Source organism: Vulpes vulpes, chromosome 2 (genome assembly GCF_048418805.1).
Source record: "Vulpes vulpes isolate BD-2025 chromosome 2, VulVul3, whole genome shotgun sequence".
Classification (NCBI taxonomy): domain Eukaryota; kingdom Metazoa; phylum Chordata; class Mammalia; order Carnivora; family Canidae; genus Vulpes; species Vulpes vulpes.
The window spans coordinates 42,328,424-42,347,762 of NC_132781.1; the positions used below are offsets into that span (position 1 = coordinate 42,328,424).

Consider the following 19,339-nt stretch of genomic DNA (forward strand, 5'->3'; position numbering starts at 1 on the left):
ATTTAGCGATTTCTCTCTTTAAGGACATCTCTTGGTTGTGCTATTTTGTTTGTCTTATTTCTGTTGGCTATGTGATGGCAAGTCTGGCATATTCAATTGCAGAACAGTGCCTACGGGGCTTTATGCGATTAACAGCCATGGCATTGTTGTAATCTTTGAGTAAATCTATTGTAATTGCTTAATTGTCCATCTCCCTTGTTAGGCTATAAAGCTAGTGAAGGCAGTGACATTCTTGCACACCATTGCACTTTCAGTGCCTAGAACAGTATCTGGCACATGCTCCTAGTCAGAATATTTGTTGAAGAATAGAGTGACTTCCCATTTGAAAACCCAGGGCAAGAGAGGGGTCCTAAAAGATGAATTATGTATTGTAGTATTGAATCTCTGATTTTTGTTTGAAAACTAGTTTTGGGGACACCTGGGTGGCTCAGCGGTTAAGCGTCTGCCTTTGGCTCAGGGCGTGATCCTGGAATCCTGGGATCAAGTCCCACGTCGGGCTCCCTGCGTGGAGCCTGCTTCTCCCTCTGCCTGTGTCTCTGCCTCTCTCTCGGTGTCTCTCGTGCATAAATAAATAAAATATTTAAAGAAAGAAAAGAAAAGAAACTTGGTTTTGTATCATGCAAGTAATGGCATTCTTATGAATTTCATTTTCTCTCTTAATAGTAAATAAAGTGAGGGAAATTTCATGGAAAAGGTCAGACTGCAGAATCATTACAACCTAGGTTTGAATCCAAGCTCTGTGTCCACAGCTTAAGCTCTCCCAGCCTCGGTGTGCTCATCTCTTAAATAGGAATAGTTTCAAATTGGCTATTATGATAACTAAATGAGGTGACATATAAAATGGTACATAGAAGCTTCAACAAAAAGTTAGATTCCTTTCTCCTTTTTTTCTCCTCATAGCACATAATTTAAAGCAATTTGGGGGCACCTGGCTGGTTCAGTCAGTGGACATGCAACTCTTGATCTCAGGGTTGTAAATTCAAGCCCCACACTGGGTGTAGAGATTACTTAAAAATAAAATATTAAAATGTAATTCAGCTTTTCTTTATTTCAAAGTAATCTGCATACTCTGATGATATTTGGGTAAGAAATAGGAATAGGCCGGCTCCTATGGGAAACAGGTTTGTGGGGTAGAGAGTGCACTGAACTAGGAATTGGGAAACCAAAGGTAGTTCTAGCTTTTTTCAGACTAGGAATATGACCTGGGGTAAATCACATAACAATCCTGGTCTGAGTTTGTTTCTATTAAGTGATATCCCCCAGTGTCTAATAATATTTGAGAAAGCAGCAAAAGGACTGTTTTCTACCCCGTTAAAAATAAGCTCCTAAGGGGATCCTGGGTGGCGCAGCGGTTTGGCACCTGCCTTTGGTCCAGGGCGCGATCCTGGAGACCCGGGATCGAGTCCCACGTTGGGCTCCCAGTGCATGGAGCCTGCTTCTCCCTCTGCCTGTGTCTCTGCCTCTCTCTCTCTCTGTGTGTGACTATCATAAATAAATAAAAATTTAAAAAAAAATAAGCTCCTAAAATGTCAACATTAGCAACAATAACAAGATCCACAACAGAATGCTCTTTTAAACAACGCAGAAACACTGTTGTTAGTCTTGGGCACTTGAGGCATCAGAGCTGCCCCCCACTCTTGAATTTATAATTGTTAATTTGCATCATTCATTTTTTTGAGGCAAATCAGTACATTTGGAAATCCATATTTCGTGGAGCTACTTAACTAATTGCTGCAATCAGCAGCAATTTATTTTATAACAGGGCTGTTCAAATCACTCTGAGGTTGGCATACCGTACAGTGTTTTTTATGATCATATTTTCAATGACAAGTTTTAATAGGGGAAAATGGTTAATCTGTTAAAAACTCTCCTGAAAACCATAACTTTAATCCTGTATTTTCTCTTTAGCCAAAGGTAACTTAAAAGGCCATAGCAAAGTCATTGACCTAGTGGATACACCAGCTGTTGGAGAGGCTGTCCCATTTAGAAGAACCAAGAGAGGGAAAGCATACCCTGTTTTCCCTCTTGTTTAGAGACCCTCATTAAATTACTCAGAAACAATAATCAGATATCTGCTGTTCAAGTTAATGGCACCTCTGAGTCCCTGTCAAGAGAGCTTTATTTAATGCGCAACAGACCTGGAGTGATGCAGGTGCTTTTTCAGGCCCTCATTTAATTTAAGCTGCTTTAGTTGGCATGGCAACTAGTTGAGACATCTGGGAGACATTATGCTGGGGATTGAGACTTCAGAGGATTTATGCTGGAGCAAAGCAGAAACCTTATCATAAAGTGGTGTGTGTTGCTTCTAAATTTCTGAAGATGTACTGTTAAGTCTTCAAATTCAGGAATTCTTTGTACAGAGAAATCAAGTTTTTAAAGGTTGGCCTGTTTGTTGGCTTGTTTCCTATGAAGAAAAACTCCTCAATGTGGAGTGAAAAATGTAAAAAGTAAATGAATTTACTTTGCTAAACTAAAGGTTGATAAAACTTACTCTCTGCAGATTCGCCGTTTTAATCACATTATAAAAATAATACATTTAACATTTTTCAGTCTTTTGTGTTTAAAATATTTTAGAAGAGAAGAAAGTATCTCTGCACAGAGGTAATAAGCAAAATGGTTAAGGTGGACAAAGCTCTGTATGGTTTTGCCCTAGACTTTCTGGTTAATTTAAGAGTTTATCAACCTATGCCCATTCTTTTTATATATATATTGGTTTTATTTTAATTCCAATGTAGGTAAAATATTGTGCTATATTAGTTTCAGGTATGCAATATAGAGATTCAGTAATTCTCTGCATCACTTAGTGCTCTATCCCCATTCTTTTAAGTCAACTTGTCATCATCTTAACCAAAGGTATGAAAGTAGCACTCTCCTTTCTTAAGTATTGTAACAGACAGTTGAATAAAAGGTTTTTCAGGTTCACAGATCCTGAGGACAGTGACATGGTAATGTAGTCATTTGTGTTTAGCCCGGGGAATACCGCCGGTTTATATTTTATGAAAAATTATGCACATATGTATGTAGTTTTAGTAGAAGAGAATTGCCTTTACCATTTGAAATCATGCTTTATATTCATTTTGAATGCCTTGCTTTTCATTTTGGTACCTGATACACTTTGCTCCGTGTTAGGGTTGAACCATATGAAATTATTATTTTTTTGGTCAGTAATAGTCCAGTATTACCAGTTCAAATCCAATAGATTTAGGGTGAACAACATCCTGATCTGGAAATATATGTTTTGAAGTGCTAAATGAAATATAGGAATTTTTTTCTGAAATGAATAATTATTTGTAAAATATCTGGTTATAGAATCTTAGCCATTCCAGCCAGCCAATGTTTTCCTTCTCCCCTTTCTTTTTTTTTTTTCCTTCTCCCCTTTCTTTGAAAATGTAGTCTCTGTTAGAAGAAAGCATATGACGTTATTTCATACTTACTCTCTGTTTTGGGCTTCTGTATCGTTTATACGTTTTATAAGTCAAAGCAAGATTTTTCATGTGCCAGCAATATGAATTCAACCTGATAACTTGAAAATTAAGATGTTTTCTCTCTGCTACTTGCATGCGTACCAACTGTCATTGCTAACAGTAAGGATTCTGGCATCATAATTTGGCTGCCCGTTTGTAGATATTAAAGGCAGAATAGAATATAACCTGCTCTTCACTTCCATGCAACTTTTCAATCCTTGCAGGAACAAAAAGTTCTCAGACTCAGCAGACATGACTGACATCCCAGATAAATGCATTTATACTGTCTTTGGGAATTTTTTTTTTTTCCTGAGTAAAATCTCAAGTTGACAACACTTAATACAGTGATGGCAGTTGTAAAGTTTTTCTGTTTGTGTTGTTGTTGTTTATTCATAATATTTCTGTGTTTTAGTCCCTTGAGATTTCTGGAGCCAACTCAAGAATTTTGGGAGTTCTGATTAAGGCTTAATGGTACAAGTAGAAATTTTTTTCCTGTCTCTATGATTAAGATTTCCTAGTGGGTAAAAAAATTTTAATTTTATGTACAGGAAAGAAATAGTAGAACTCAGATCTTTTTCTATCCTTCAAAAAACTAAAGCTTTATTTCCTGGAAGCAGCATGAGTGAGCTATAGGGTCTTTGACCCCTTCTGTAACTCATACAGAACCCTGGCAGCCTGGCCCATGCCTTCTAAGACAGAAGTTTGGAAAACTCTTCTCCAGAGAAATGGATTAACTTAAGAGAAAAGCATCTATTCATAATTGAGGATCCCTCATGAAACAAAACTATAAAGCACTAAGCCATCCCACAGAGCTACATTACAGTCACATAGTAATAAGCTAAGCATCCAATGATAGGGATTGCTTAAGTCATGACATATTCAATAACACAATACTATTTAAATTATATAAAAGAAACATATACCATGGAAAGGTGTTCACAAGTTATTTTATTTTTTTTTCACAAGTTATTTTAAATGGGAAAAAAAAGTATATGTAGTAAGTTCTATTTCAACACTATAATTCTGCTTAAGGAATGTATTAGGAAATAATCAAATTTACATAAATATATGGATAGAGATATGTTTATCTCAGATTTATTTAAAGTAAGAAAATTAGAAATAACTTGAAAAAAAAAGAAATAACTTGGATTTTCAACAATGGTAGATTGGTTAAATGAATTCTGTATGGTAGAACACTATGGTCACAAAATTTCTGTTTATTAGAATATTTAATAACAGGAGAAAATGCTTATATTTTATTAAGTTAAGAAAACAGGTAGCAACACCATGTGTAACATCATAATCCCAATTTTATTTTATTTTTTTTTAATTTTTATTTTTAATTTTTATTTATTTATGATAGTCACAGAGAGAGAGAGGGGGGCAGAGATACAGGCAGAGGGAGAAGCAGGCTCCATGCACCGGGAGCCTGACGTGGGATTCGATCCCGGGTCTCCAGGATCGCGCCCTGGGCCAAAGGCAGGCGCCAAACCGCTGCGCCACCCAGGGATCCCATAATCCCAATTTTAAATACACATATACATATGCATGTACAACATTTTCACAAAGATGTTATAGGTTCATTCAAAGAGGTAGAATTCTGGGTAATTATTCTGTTCCTTGGCTTTTTTGTATTTCCCTAGTTTTCTACAGTGTTTTGTTTTGTTTTGGGTTTTTTTTTAATACTTTTTTGGAAATTTTCAAAAATACAGAAAAGTAGAGACAATAACTCATTTACCTAATACACAGATTCAACAATTGTTCATCATTTTGCCAATCTCATGTCCTCTCTCCCTTTTTATTGGGAAGGCTGGAGTTATTTTAAAGTAGATCTCAGTGCTCGCTTCGGCAGCACATATACTAAAATTGGAACGATACAGAGAAGATTAGCATGGCCCCTGCGCAAGGATGACACGCAAATTCGTGAAGCGTTCCATATTTAATAAAATCTTAAAAAAATAAAAATAAAATCTTGAAAAAAATAAAAAGGAAAAAAAAAATAAAGTAGATCTCAAACATCAAATTATTTTACCTATAAATACTTGAATATGCATTTCTAACTGATAAGGACTTAAAAAACCTAATGATTGTCATTATCATACCTAGTAAAATTAGCTAATTCCTTACTATTCCCTGATTTCCTCAAAGATCTCTTTTTTAATCAAGTTTGTTTAAATCGGGTTCTAAACAAAGTCCATATATTGCTTTTGGTTATTACATCTTTTAAGACTCTTATTCCAAACATCCCTACTTTCCCTTCCTCTTAAATACCCATCCTACTTTTTTGTCATTTATTGGAGAGATTTTCTTAAGGAATGATCCACATTGTGTGTTTAGCTGATTGCTTCTTCATGGCATCTCTTGTTCTTTTATTCCCTATATTTCTAGTAAACTGGTAATTAGAGCTAGAGGATTAATTATATTGAGGTTTGTTTTTTGTTTTCTGAGGCGATGGGGCAAAGGGAATTTTAAGCAGGCTCAATGCCCAGTGCTGAGCCCAACACAGAGCTAGACATGGAAATCCATCTCATGACCCTGAGATCGTGACCCAAGCTGAAATCAAAAGTTGGATGCCTAACCAACTGAGCCACCCAGGTGCCCCTATATTAAGGTTTTGTTTTGTTTTGTTTAAGATATGAATATTTTCCGGGCAGTGGTGTGAATATCACAGACACATGCTGTCTTTTCACACATTAAGTGTTGCTAAGGTTGAGTGGTCATTTGAGGTAATGCTGATCGGTCTATCCCTTTCATCCCTTAGCTGAAAGTCTTCTATAAAAATACAGTGAACATTTAGTATATTTTATTACAGCTTTTAAAATTATAACTCAAAGGAAGATAAAATCCAACCATTGAAACAGTCCTCAACATAGTCAAGTCCAGTTTTACTTCTGTATAACCTTAGGTTACCTGCCTTCTGTTAACCTTAATTTCCTTATTTATAATTGGGAATACCACCTCCTTCCCTGTAGGGTTGCCATGAAAACTAAATGAGTTGATATTTTTAAAATACTTAGGGTGCTGGTTTACCTAGTAGGTACTCAGTATGTATTAGTTCATTCACTCAATGGATGTTTACAGGAGACTTAACTGCATGCAGGCATTTGTTTCTGAGCTTTTGAGATAGACTTGGAAACAAAACAGACAAAAACCCTTGCCCTCATGGGGCAGAGTTGGGGAGACAAACAATAAACACTGTAAGTAAATTACATAGGATAAGTACTAAAGGAAAAAAGAAAAAGAGCTGTGCGTGGGGGTAGTTTTTGTATAAGGCATGCAAGATGTAATATTAGAGTGGTCAGGATAGGCCTCATTCAAAAGATAAGATTTGAGCAAAAACACAAAGGAAGTGAGAGAGAAAAACACACTCCAGGCAGAGGGAGTAGCTAAAGCAAAGGCCTAAGGTCAGAGTATATCTAGCATATTTAAAGAATAGCAAAAGTCAGAGAAGAAAAGGTCAGAGAAGTAAGGAGACCAGATCATTTATGGCCATATGAGGACATTTTAAGGACTTTGGCTTTGACTATAAATGAAATGGGAAACTTTTGCAGAAGAGTGACATAATCTGGCTTTTATTAAAAAAGATGTCCTGTGAAATGCAGCCAAAAAATAAGATAAATTGAAGAATGACAAGAGCCTTGGATAAACATGTACTAAAGCAAATATTGCAAAATGTTAAGTGTAAAATCTAGGGTGTGTGTGTGTGTGTGTGTGTGTGTGTGTGTGTGTGTATGGATGATCACTTTAATTCTTTCAGGTTTTCCACGTGTTTAAAAATTTTTGTAAGAAAAAAGGTTAAGCCATTAAGAAAAAAAAATCTAAATCTAACCCTGGTAATAATATAGTAATTTAACTTAGATGTATTATTTTATAGAATGATTCTAGCATATCACCGAAGACTGTCCTTAGGAAATTCTACATGTAAAATCTCATGTCCTCACTAACCTTCATTATGGAGTAGAATGTAATTCTTCAGAAAGTCCACTAATAAAACCTAAAATAAAAGTAACCTAAGAATATAAAAACATTAAAAATAATATTTTCTATATCATAAAGTAACTATCAATATGTAGACAAAATAGGAATGTAACAGTCAAAAATTTATTCTGGCTGCTATGTTTTAGAAATCTAGTCTTGGGCCAAGGGAGGTAACAGTGGCCATGATAAGTAGTCTTAATTCTGTGGCTAAATTTTGAAAGAACCAACAAGATTCTCTAATGGATTGGAGGTAGAGTAAGAGAGAAAAAGAGAAATCTAAAATGACTCCAGGGTTTGTAGTTTGTGGTATAAGCAGCTTGCTGGAAAAATAGGTTTGCTGTGGCATTGCCTACAACTAGAATAAGTGATTTGGTGGGGGAAGGATGGAGAATACATGTTTGGACAGTTTTGAGATGTCAATTAGACATCCAGAGAAGATGATGAGTATACAATTTGATTAACAAGGCTGGATTTAAGGAAACCAGATTGACTAGAGATAAAAGTTGGGAGTCATCTGCATATATGTTGTTTAAAGTCCAATCCAATTGAATTGGATTCAATTACCCAAGAAATTGAGTGTGAAAAGACAAGAGGACCACACCTTGGGGCATTTCAACATTACATGGTTGGAAAAGAGAAACAACAAAGGAGGATTGAGAAGGAACAACCAGTGAGAGAGAAGAAAAGCCAGCAGTTGGGTATTCTAGAAGCCATTTGAAGAAAATGTTTCACAGAGGGTGTTTTGACTGTGTGTCAGGTGTTATCATTATTAATTCTCCTCTCTCAAGTTGTTACTACTTACTTTTGCTAGAATGTTAAATTAGAAGAGTTTTTAAATCATTCTATCATTCTCCCCAGATTATGACCCCAGATTATGACTACAAGAGTCTTTAAAGCTCATAAAAGTAAAATCCAAAGTATAACAGCACTTTTGAAAAATTTAAGTTTTGAAAGCAAACCCCTTCTCATCTTTAGTTTTGTATGCCTAGCCTTCACCCTTACAGCGAGAATGTAAATGCTAAAATAAGAGTCCTGGGACCCTCTTAGTTCATTTATAGTTCATGCTAAGCACCCTACAACTACAGCTGCCCCTACGATGGCCTATCTTCTAGGATTAGCTATGGGACAATACTGATGTAAGAGGTGTTTTATAGGCTGTCAGATGAGTTGTCCTTTCAAAAGATTCCATGATATCATTCTGGAAGAAGAAAGTTAGGATCAGAAGAACTGTGTAAGAAAGGAGAATAACCCTGCAGCCCAATAACATCTCTGCTTTGTTGCTTTGCCTTTCCCTGCTTTCAGTTGTACAGGGCTAGGGGAGTTTTAGTGTTTTAACTCAGAACATGAAACTAACTTTCACAAGGTGTTAAAAGAGTTTGAAGCCTGGTGGACATCTTGTAAAGTTAAGAGTACTCTCCCCTTGTTTTAAGGAAGGTTAAATTTAAATCACAAAATTCACCCAAACTTGTAATGAGTCCTTTGTGGGCAGGGTAAGGCATGATTTTGCCCTATTCTAGGTATAGCAAAAGAGTTACCTTCTTAAGAGTTCTGAATTCCACATCTCATTGCTCCCTAGGCTCCGGCCTTTGATCATCTCCATGTGTTATATGAACAAAACCCTGAGTGTATAAAATACAAAGCCTAGGAATCTTAAAACTTAATAAGGGAAGGATAAATGTAAAAAAAGAAAAAGTTAAAAAAAGAATTAAGATGGTAGATAGACTGGGTTTGAACTAATCATTTTGCACATTTCTAGGAGTACTGTTCTTTATAAAGTAACTTAAACCCCATAGTTGATGGGTAGGTTGTCATACTTTTCATTGGTGCCATGGTGGCTTAGTGTGAGACCACCAACCCTCTCTTGCTTGGATTCAAAGGATGCTCCAGTAACATGTCTGAATAGACCCTGAGACTATTTGGTCTTCACGTTCTTCCTGGTCCGGCTTCATTTAAAATGTTTATCCTTTTTGAGAAGATATTTCCCGATGACATATCCAATTCAGGATTAATATTCAATAAATATAAAGAACTTATGCAACTGAACATCCAAAAAACAAATAATTCAATTAAAAATGAGCAGAAGACATAAACAGACATTCCTCCAAAGAAGACATACAGATGGCCAACAGACACATGAAAAGATTCTCAACATCACTTGTCATCAGGGAAATATAAATCAAAACTACAATGCAATATCAACTCACATGTCAGAATGGCTAAAATAAAAAACAGAAGAAATAACAAGTGTTGATGTGTAGAGAAAGGAACTCTGTTACCTTCTTGGTGGGAATGCAAACTGGTGCAGCCACTCTGGAAACAGTTTGGAGGTTCCTCAAAAAGTTAAAAATAGAACTGCCTTGGATCTAGTATCTTACTACTGGGTATTTACCCCCAAAATACAAAAACACTAATTCAAAAGAGATATATGCACCCCTATGTTTATTGCAGCATTATTTACAATATCCAAATTACGGAAGCAGCCCAAGTACCTATTGATAGATGAATGGATAAAGATGTGGTACATATATACACAATGGAATATAAAAAGAATGAAATCTTGCCATTTGCAACAACCATGGATGTATCTAGGGAATATAATGCTAAGCAAAATAACTCAGTTGGAGAAAGACGAATACCATGATTTCACTTGTACATGGAATTTAAGAAACAAAACAAAGGAAAAACACAGACTCTTAACTATAGAGAACAGTTACCAGAGGGGAAGTGATGGGGGAGGGTGGGTGAAATAGATGAAGGGGATTAAGAGTGCATCTATCATGATGAACACTGAATACTGTATAGAATTGTTGAATCACTGTATTGTAATCAGTGTATTGTACACCTGAAACTGAACACTGTATGTTAACTACCCTAGAATTAAACATTTAATTTCAAAAATATTTACCCTTATTTTTCTTTTATAATGCTAATTATAGACTTTTAAATGGTAAATTCTTTAATTTTGGCGATTTTTTATCTTGTAAGGGCTGGAATTTTCACTTATGTCATACTGTCTAGAAGCTTCCTTTCCCTAAGCTTTTTCCAGCTCTAAGAATGGAAGTTATCCTTTAGACCTAGTGCCTACTTTGAGGGTATTGGGGGCTGAATTCTCGAAACTCTCCTTAACTTAAAACCTCAAGATATGTTGTCACAGAATTGATGCAGAGTGACCTACATAAAATTATCGTCTCTCCTCAACCACTCAGCTCAGATCATGTCAAAGTTTTTCTTTATCAGATTTTGCGAGGTAAGCTTTTCTTTGTGAAGAAAAAGGTGGTGTCACTGTATAAGTGAAATGTTTTACTTTTCATTTGAACTTTAATCTGACCTTTCAAGGCTTTCTTCTTCCCTAAAGACTTTTCTCTTTTGACCAAGGAATATTTATTTGATGTTAAGAGGTTTTTAAGGTGTCCAAATGGTTCTTATTTTCACTCATAGAAGAGAGAGCTCTAATTCATTACTCCATTAAGTAGGTTAATCTAGGGAGGTAAATAAGCAGGATAGTTTGTGGAACCCTGTGGTCTGTCACAAAGTTTCTAGTAAGCAGCTTTTAGTAAAAATATATGGCTGGCATCAGGTGACTCCATTGAAAAGTAACTGTGTTCCCTATTGATGACATTTATTCTTCAAGTGTGGGCAAAATGTTGGCTGGTTGGTATACCTGAGTCCAACTCTAGAAAAAGAAAATGACTCTTAAAGCCAAAGTATTGAGGAGATTGAGAAACATCCAGCTAAATAATTCTCCAGACTGGTTCATTAAAGAGACTTGATAGAGAGGCAGTTTGAGCCGACATTGCTGGAGCTTCTTCTGGCCATCATTTTACCGTTACAAATGGAGAATTGTTTAAGGCTGAAACAGCTTTCTTATCTAGTAAAATACTCTCCCTGCTCCACTCCCACACCAAGATTCATAGGATTCAGTTATTCTTTATAGAGGTTAAAAAGCATCTGCCAACAGAATGAAAACACACAATATTAAAACTAGGATGTTCACCTTCCATTGATTTGTTGATATTCTGTGGTGGGGGACAGAATGAAGATGCTGGATATTGAATATTTTTTACACTGTAACAATATATATATGATTTGCTGTGTTTTATTCAAAAGACTCAGCCTTGAAGCTGTAGCCTTTTTCTACCAGTGCTAAAACTCAGTCTTTTAAGATGTCAAAAATATTTTAAAGGCACTGATTACTCTCTTGTATCTCAGGGGTGGTGAATACTACTGACAACCCTGTGCAGGTTGCTGACTTTAGTCTTATCCATGAAAATCTGCCTTGGGAAGGGCTCCCTATCGGGTAATGAGAATTATTTTTGTTGGAGCATGCCCAGAATCACAGGTTGAGAGTACCCATAGCAGAGCTCCAGTAGCCACCCACATTTATGAGCCATTCAAGGATATTGGTATGATCAACTTTAATTCCAGTGCCTGAAAAGCTTATCTATATTTAAACCTAATTCATCTTTTGAGTTACAGGCATTATTTATAGGTTGTGCAAACCTTTGATGACACTTATCTTACTGTTGCAAAATTACAGTTTTTCGAGGTGGGACTAAGTCAAGCTTTTCATAATGGTTATTATGCTGTTATTTAGAGAATAATCTTATATCCTATATTCTCTGTTTCTCTTGTTTCCCCCAAATCATTGGTTGACTGAAAAGAATTAAATGTCTGAAATTAAATCCATTTGTTATTTCAGGTTTGAAATATCTCCATTCAGCTGGCATTTTACATCGAGACATTAAGCCAGGGAATCTCCTTGTGAACAGCAACTGTGTTCTAAAGGTAGTTTTCAGTTTATTCAAATATCTGGGAAAAATTTAGAATGCCAAGTCAGTTTTAAGAACAAGGTGTTTTTGTGAAAGAGTTAAATTTATTTTCATCACTTTACCAAAAATTAAAGAACCGAGTTTTCTCTAGCAAAATTGCTAGTCATGGCCATAGTAGCCAATTTGTAGTCTTGACTCATGGTTTCTTCATGATAGTTTGCATGTTTTAGACACACTGAAATTGGAATTATGATGTGACCAGAAAGAAGGTAGAGAAGGTGATTTCTTTTTTGATTGATCCATTGCTAAAGGAAGTATATATCAAAAGATATCCTGAAAGACCAATAAGTTATCTATATGAGAATGAAGTATGAATTTTAACACCATCTGTGTTGTGGTTTGTTGTGTGTGTGTTGTTGCTTTTGGTTTGTTTTTTTTAAGATTTTATTTATTAATGAGAGACACAGAGAGGCAGAGACATAGGCAGAGGGAGAAGCAGGCTTCTCACAGGGAGCCTGATGCAGGACTTGATCCCAGGACCCCAGGATCACGACCCGAGCCAAAGGCAGATGCTCAACCACTGAGCCACCCAGGCATCCCTGTTGTGTGTGTTTGGGGGTTGTTTGTTTGTTTGTTTGTTTGGGGTTTTTTTAGATTTTATTTATTTATTTGAGAGCGCACAAGAAGTGTGAGGGAGAAGTGGGAGATGCAGGCTTCCTGCTCCACAGGGCTCTATCCCAACCCTGGGATCATGACCTGAAATGTAAGGCAGACACTTAAGATCCTGCGCCACCCAGGCACCCCAAGATTGTCTATATTTTTACACAGCTAACATTTTTATACCCTGTGTGACTGAGATAGCAAAGTAGAAACACTTAAAAGTGAAAATAGCCAGAAAAGCGTCAGATGTATTTGACAATATATAGTGGCCAATCCTTCTACTCCCTCTGAAGAGGAATTACAGGATTTAATTACAAAATCTCAAAGCCATCAATTTCAATTTTTACTTTCCCTTAGTATTTCCACCCACCCACCCAAACCCCTGCTCATTGTTTTTTGTTAGAGTGGCACACAAATCACAAAATCCACATATGTGCATTTATAGATGTTTTCGTGGAACTCCTAGTGAGAGGCCCACCATATTTTCCCCATCATAGAAATTAGAGATAAGGGCTGCCCTAGGGCTTTGTCATTTCTGTGTAAGCAAATTTAAATTTCCATTTATTTTATATGAGTGGCTGCAGTATTACATGGTGCTTCAGTCTATTGTAAATATTCTTAACGTTCCAACTGATGTATTTGAAAAAATTGGTGTTTATTCTGTTTTAATAAATAAAGTTTATTGATGTTTATGTTTAAATAAATAAAGATTTATTTGAGAGAAAGAGAGTGCACAGTGGTGAGGGGCAGACAGAGAGAGTTCCAAGCAGACTCCATGCTGAGCACAGAGCATGACACAGAGTTCAGTCTCACAACCCTGAGATCATGTCCTGAACTGATCTCAGTTGAGAGTTGGATGCTTAACCAACTGTGCCACCCAGGCACCCCAAGAAAACTGGGTTTTAGATGTTGCCTGCTTTATAAGTTATCAAGCGGTCATTGTTACTTAGCTTGATGGCAGTTAAGCTAAATATTAAAAGCAAGTATATAAATAAGATCATTTTGTATTTTAAATGCTTTCTTTAAACTCTGGGCAAATTTTCTTTAAAAGCTGGTATGTGGGATCCCTGGGTGGCCCAGCAGTTTAGCGCCTGCCTTTGGCCCAGGGCGCGATCCTGGAGACCCAGGATCGAGTCCCACGTCAGGCTCCCGGTGCATGGAGCCTGCTTCTCCCTCTGCCTGTGTCTCTGCCTCTCTCTCTCTCTCTGTGACTATCATAAATAAATAAAAATTAAAAAAAAAAAAAAGCTGGTATGTTATACTGTGAAAAAAATTCTCCATTATAGCCTTGAAGAACTGTTCCTGTTTAACCCTAGAAAGATATTTTTTTTAAAACTACCTTTCATGGGATGCCTGGGTGGCCCAGCGGTTGAGCGTCCGCCTTCGATTCAGGGCATGATCCCCGGAGTCCTGGAATGGAGTCCCACATCAGGCTCCCTGTGTGGAGCCTACTTCTCCCTCTGCCTGTGTCTCTGCCTCTGTCTCTCGGTGTCTCATGAATAAATAAATAAAATCTTAAAAAAAATTTTTTAAGTAAAAATAAAACTATCTTTCATATTTTCCCTGAAAACAACTAATGTTGTAGTTCACTCTCTTTCCACAGAGAAATTAATTGTTCCCAGTATCCACTAAAGTAAATACTCCTTCTATAGGTCATTGAATTCATTTACGCGCTACCTTTCCACTTTTTAAAGAGAGCAACAACCTATCTGCATAACATTCATTTTAATTTTTAAAAAATTAAAAACCTTAGGAGTTCTTTATTCTGTTCAGACCAAATCAGCTTTATGTGCAGTTTAAGTCAGTTTCTTCTTATTTTGGTTTTTGGTTGGAGAACTTCACAAAGCATTTTATTTAGAACCCGTCATGCTTGATGCCATTATCTACTTGAAGTTTGTGTTTTCAAATTGTCTGTTATGGCATTGTAACTTATAGTTATACAAATGAGTAACTAGAGAAAAATGTCATTTATGAATAAATAATACACAGCTCAGGATAAATTGAAATTGTGTCCACTCCTTTGACTTGTCTTAGCAGCCTACTTTTAAAACCCAGAATGGAGTGCCAACCTACAGACACTAATTCTTTCTTCTCAAATGTACAAATCCATCGAAAACAATTATGATAAAACATTTTTTAAAATTAGTATCCTTTCATATTGTGAATATATTTTGTTTCCTATTAAGCACAAAATTGTTAATTTTGTTGGATATCTCATTATCTTTTTGGTTATCTGATCATATCAGCTTCTTACTTTGGGTTTAGCTTCTCTTCCAGATAAATTGCCAAAAATGAATCCAGACAGACTGATGTTTTTAAAAACAAAGGACTTGCTTTAGAACAGAAAACATTTTCTGTCCGGTGGGTGGTTGGTTTTTGTTTGTTTGTTTGTTTTTTGTTTTTTTACCATAAACACAAGAAAGATATAGGAAAATGGATTTAAGTTCTCTGGTTTTATTTTGTTTTAAAAAGTATCATAAAATGTCAGGCCCATGGAAGAGAGTTTTAAAATACGTGTTGTTTGAACACTAGCCTTTGGGAGAATTTGCTAAGCAACTTATAGGGCTTTTTTTTTTTTCTTTTTAGGATGGCTTTCAAAGATTTTTTAAGTTGTCAGACCCTTTTTTCAAATAAAATCTTATGCTAGGACTTCAATTTAGAAAACAATGTTATTTCATTATTTATAATATTGACTCATGAAATTAATCATTGAGAGTGCTGGGGCTTAGAAAGCCATTGCTCTCTTATCTTAACCCCAGTGTTCCCACCTTTTGTTTTGGTAGCCCAGTATTAAGAAAATCTTAATTCCTGAAAATAAGCAGAAGTTGCTGGTGGTTGTGCCGCTGCTGTCTACTAACAGCTCACCTTGCAACCTCAGCATACTTTTCAGTTGAACAGAAATAACAAGAAAAGATTTATTCCTGTGTCTGCATATAAATTAACCAATCTTTCTCATTTACTGTTGTGTTACCAGGTTCTAACATACTGTGCAGAACATAAGAGGCATTCAGTTAAACATTTACACCATGAAGAAATGAATGAACCTAGTAGCATTGGTATTCTACAGTGTGCTACATTTTAACATACACATTTGTGAATAGTATTTTAAATAGAGAGGAACATGTGAAGTTTAGGATTCAGTTTGAAACCCATAGATTTAAGGAAATTTTATTATGTTTCCCATAAAGACAGTGAACATAGCTCAAGAGGTCTTCAATATAGGCCCCATTTTTATTTCCTTATACTACCTTTCTCGATAAGCCTTGAAAATAGTTAGTTTGGTTTCTACATTAAACCTAGAAATATGCATTGAGCTGTCTTTTTGGTTTAGTTATCAATTGAAAACAGATTAAAGGTCAGAAGAATATTATTAAGATACATCATTTTGTATAAAAATAAGGAAGTTTTAGATTTTTATCCCTCTTATGCAAATAAGATCAAATTATATATTGACACAAATATACTCTACCTGTGTCATTGAAAACTTTTTGAAGTTCAGAGATATATCAAGATTTTGATTTTTTGCTTATTTTGTTTTACTTTACATTTGTAAATATATTTGTCTCTATAACAATATTTTGATAATCTTTTCTATTTAGATTTGTGATTTTGGATTGGCCAGAGTGGAGGAATTAGATGAATCCCGTCATATGACTCAGGAAGTTGTTACTCAGTATTATCGGGCTCCAGAAATCCTGATGGGCAGTCGTCATTACAGCAATGCTATTGACATCTGGTCTGTCGGATGTATCTTTGCAGAACTACTAGGACGAAGAATACTGTTTCAGGCACAAAGTCCCATTCAGCAGGTATGATTTTACTTTAGGCTCTCATAACTTTCAATTCTATTATAGCTTTAAAGGAAAAAACGTCTTGCACACATGTCTTGGGCTTATTCGTTGTACTGTCTAAATTGCTTTCAGCAAATTGAGGTTCACTTAAAATTCAGAAAGTTAGGAAGTTGAAGATTACAGAGAGATTCATTTTGTAACTTACGAACCTATTAGAGGGGGTGTTGACTTTATTACATGCACTGATGCATAGCAGCCGACTCTGCTGTAACAATTTGCACAGGTGTCATCTTTCATAGTTAGAGGGCCTCTGTTCTTCCTGACTGAATGGGTCAGGCTTGAAAATGTATTTGATTGCTTAATGTACTTTGTGCTTTGGACATAAATTTTGAGTGTTGATTTCCTTAAATCTGAACATTTAGGAACATTTCTAACCTTTATTTTTGGGCTAACATATTTAAATATAACAGAGAACATTAGAAGCTTATTAAAATGTAGCTTTAGGAAACCATTCATGATGCTTTATCTGCCCGAAGAGCTAATTCATTACCCCACATATTTTCTTGGGATAATTTCTAAGTATTTTTTTTTATCCATAAATCTTAACAATAGTGTTTGCATGAGAATAATGTAACAGTGTGCTCAGGCTGCAGAATCAAATTCGTAGATTCAAATCCTAGCTCTGCCACTTACTATCTATTAATTCTTAAACAAATTAAACCATTTTGAGGATTGTGCAGATCAAATGAAGTAATAAAGACGAAAATGAGGCCTGGCACATAGTAAGCACTCAGCAAATATCAGTAACTGTGATAGTGGTGATATGCCAGGATGCTAGGGATGCAGTGGTGACGAAGACAAAGTTCCTGCCTTTGTGAAACTTTCACATAAGACAAAATAAATATGTACACAAGTAAATATAAATCCAAATAGTGATAAATTCTGTGAAGAAAAATTGAACCAGGTTAGGGATAGGGAATGATGATTGAAGAGAGCAGTGCTAAAGGATTCTCTGAGAGGACGATATGTAAGGAGTGACTCAAGTGAAACGAAGGAGCGAGATACTTGGTATGTTTCAGGAAAAGGGACAACCAACATAAGTAAGCCTCTGAGGCAAGAGCAGGTGTGGCCTTTGGAGGGATGGCATGATCAAGGGGGAGATTGTAAGAGACAAGATCAGAGAGAGAGTGCACACGCGCATGGTGACCAGATGCAGACTTTGGATTTTATTCTGTCCAAAGTATAATGGAAAGCTGTATGAAGGTTTTGACCAAGGAAGTGTTAAGATTTGATTACATTTTAAAAGATCACCCTGACTACTGTGTACCTTTGTAAATAATTCATGTACTTGACCCAAAATGGAATTATTTCTTTTATATTCATCTACAAAGAATTAATTGGTACATTAGAAACTGTATTCCTATGATCAGCATTTGAAATTATTTCTCTGCTATACTCTATTTTTATCAAGTTTACATCTTAAAAATTTATCTTAGTGACAAAAAATTATATACAATTTTAATGTTGGGTACTATTTTTTTTTTAAGATTTTATTTATTCATGACAGAGAGAGAGAGAGACAGGCAGAGGGAGAAGCAGGCTCTGCAGGGAGCCCAACGTGAGACTGGATCCCGGGTCTCCAGGATCACACCCCAGGCTGAAATGCGACGCTAAACCACTGGGCCACCGGGGCTGCCCCAGTGTTGGGTACTATTAGCAGTATCCACTTTACTATTCAGTTTCTTTAGAAAGTAGATTTTAATGGACTTACCTATAAGACCCATCATGTCTGGACACAAGAAGCTGCCATACAGAAAAGTTTAAATGAAAGTTAAGGGGTTTTTCAGGATGCCTGGATGGCTCAGTCAATTGAGTATCTGTCTTGGTTTGGCTCAGGTTATGAACTCAGGTCCTGAGATCAGCCCTACCTACATCAGCCTCCTTGCTTAGCAGGGAGTCTGCTTAAGATTCTCCCTCTCCTTCTCCCTCTGCCCCAGCCTCGCTCTCAGTCGCTCTCTCTTAAATAAACAAATCTTTAAAAAAATAAATAAATAAAGTATGAAGCAACTGGCATAGGATTCAGATATCTTATTTTCTAGAGAAATGCATACATAAGTCTGAGCTTGCCAGTCTGATGTAGCCACTGACAGAGAATGCATATCTTTCTATCATCAGTATATTTTAGGATGAGAAATCAAGGATCTAAAGTGCTAAAAGAATCTATAACTTCTAAATGGAAGTAGTTATTTCTGTAGCATTTTTTTCTGTATCTTTGAGAAATAAAAACCCTAGGAACTATAGTTCCTAGCAGACTTCACAAAAATGTTTCTCACTCATGGATCTTACCCATTTTAGACAATTTTCTGAATGTTTCCATTGGTTTTCATGAGCCAGTCATTTTCTTCTGCCTTGAGGGTAGTTGTTAGAAGTCCAAAAGTATCACCAACACACTTGCCCCAAAAAGCTTTGTATGAGATCTTCTTTGGAAAACAAGCTACTTGATCATCCATTATCCTGGAGGACAGGGATCCTTATCTAAACTTCATAGTTTTGATTAAGCGCAGAAAATAGTACTTTGTATCTGGCAATCCCAGTACGAGGAAAAGAAGTATTCTGTAGGTAAGAATTTTCCATCCTGGAGGAATCCAAATGACATGTTACTGCTAAATAGGTTATG

The 19,339-nt window shown here is 36.1% G+C and overlaps 1 protein-coding gene and 1 non-coding gene across 2 annotated transcripts in view; both read left to right on the plus strand.

Annotated features, from left to right (window-relative positions):
• NLK (nemo like kinase) overlaps nucleotides 1–19,339 on the plus strand; it is a 157,573-nt gene that overhangs the window by 117,518 nt on the left and 20,716 nt on the right. The window contains exons 4-6 of the mRNA XM_026016051.2: nucleotides 10,583–10,689; nucleotides 12,142–12,227; nucleotides 16,471–16,680. Of these exons, the coding sequence (XP_025871836.1) occupies nucleotides 10,583–10,689; nucleotides 12,142–12,227; nucleotides 16,471–16,680 (403 nt within the window). The remainder of the gene's footprint in view (nucleotides 1–10,582; nucleotides 10,690–12,141; nucleotides 12,228–16,470; nucleotides 16,681–19,339) is intronic.
• On the plus strand, nucleotides 5,301–5,407 carry LOC112933211 (U6 spliceosomal RNA). The gene has a single exon (XR_003237621.1). It is a non-coding gene; the product is annotated as a U6 spliceosomal RNA (small nuclear RNA).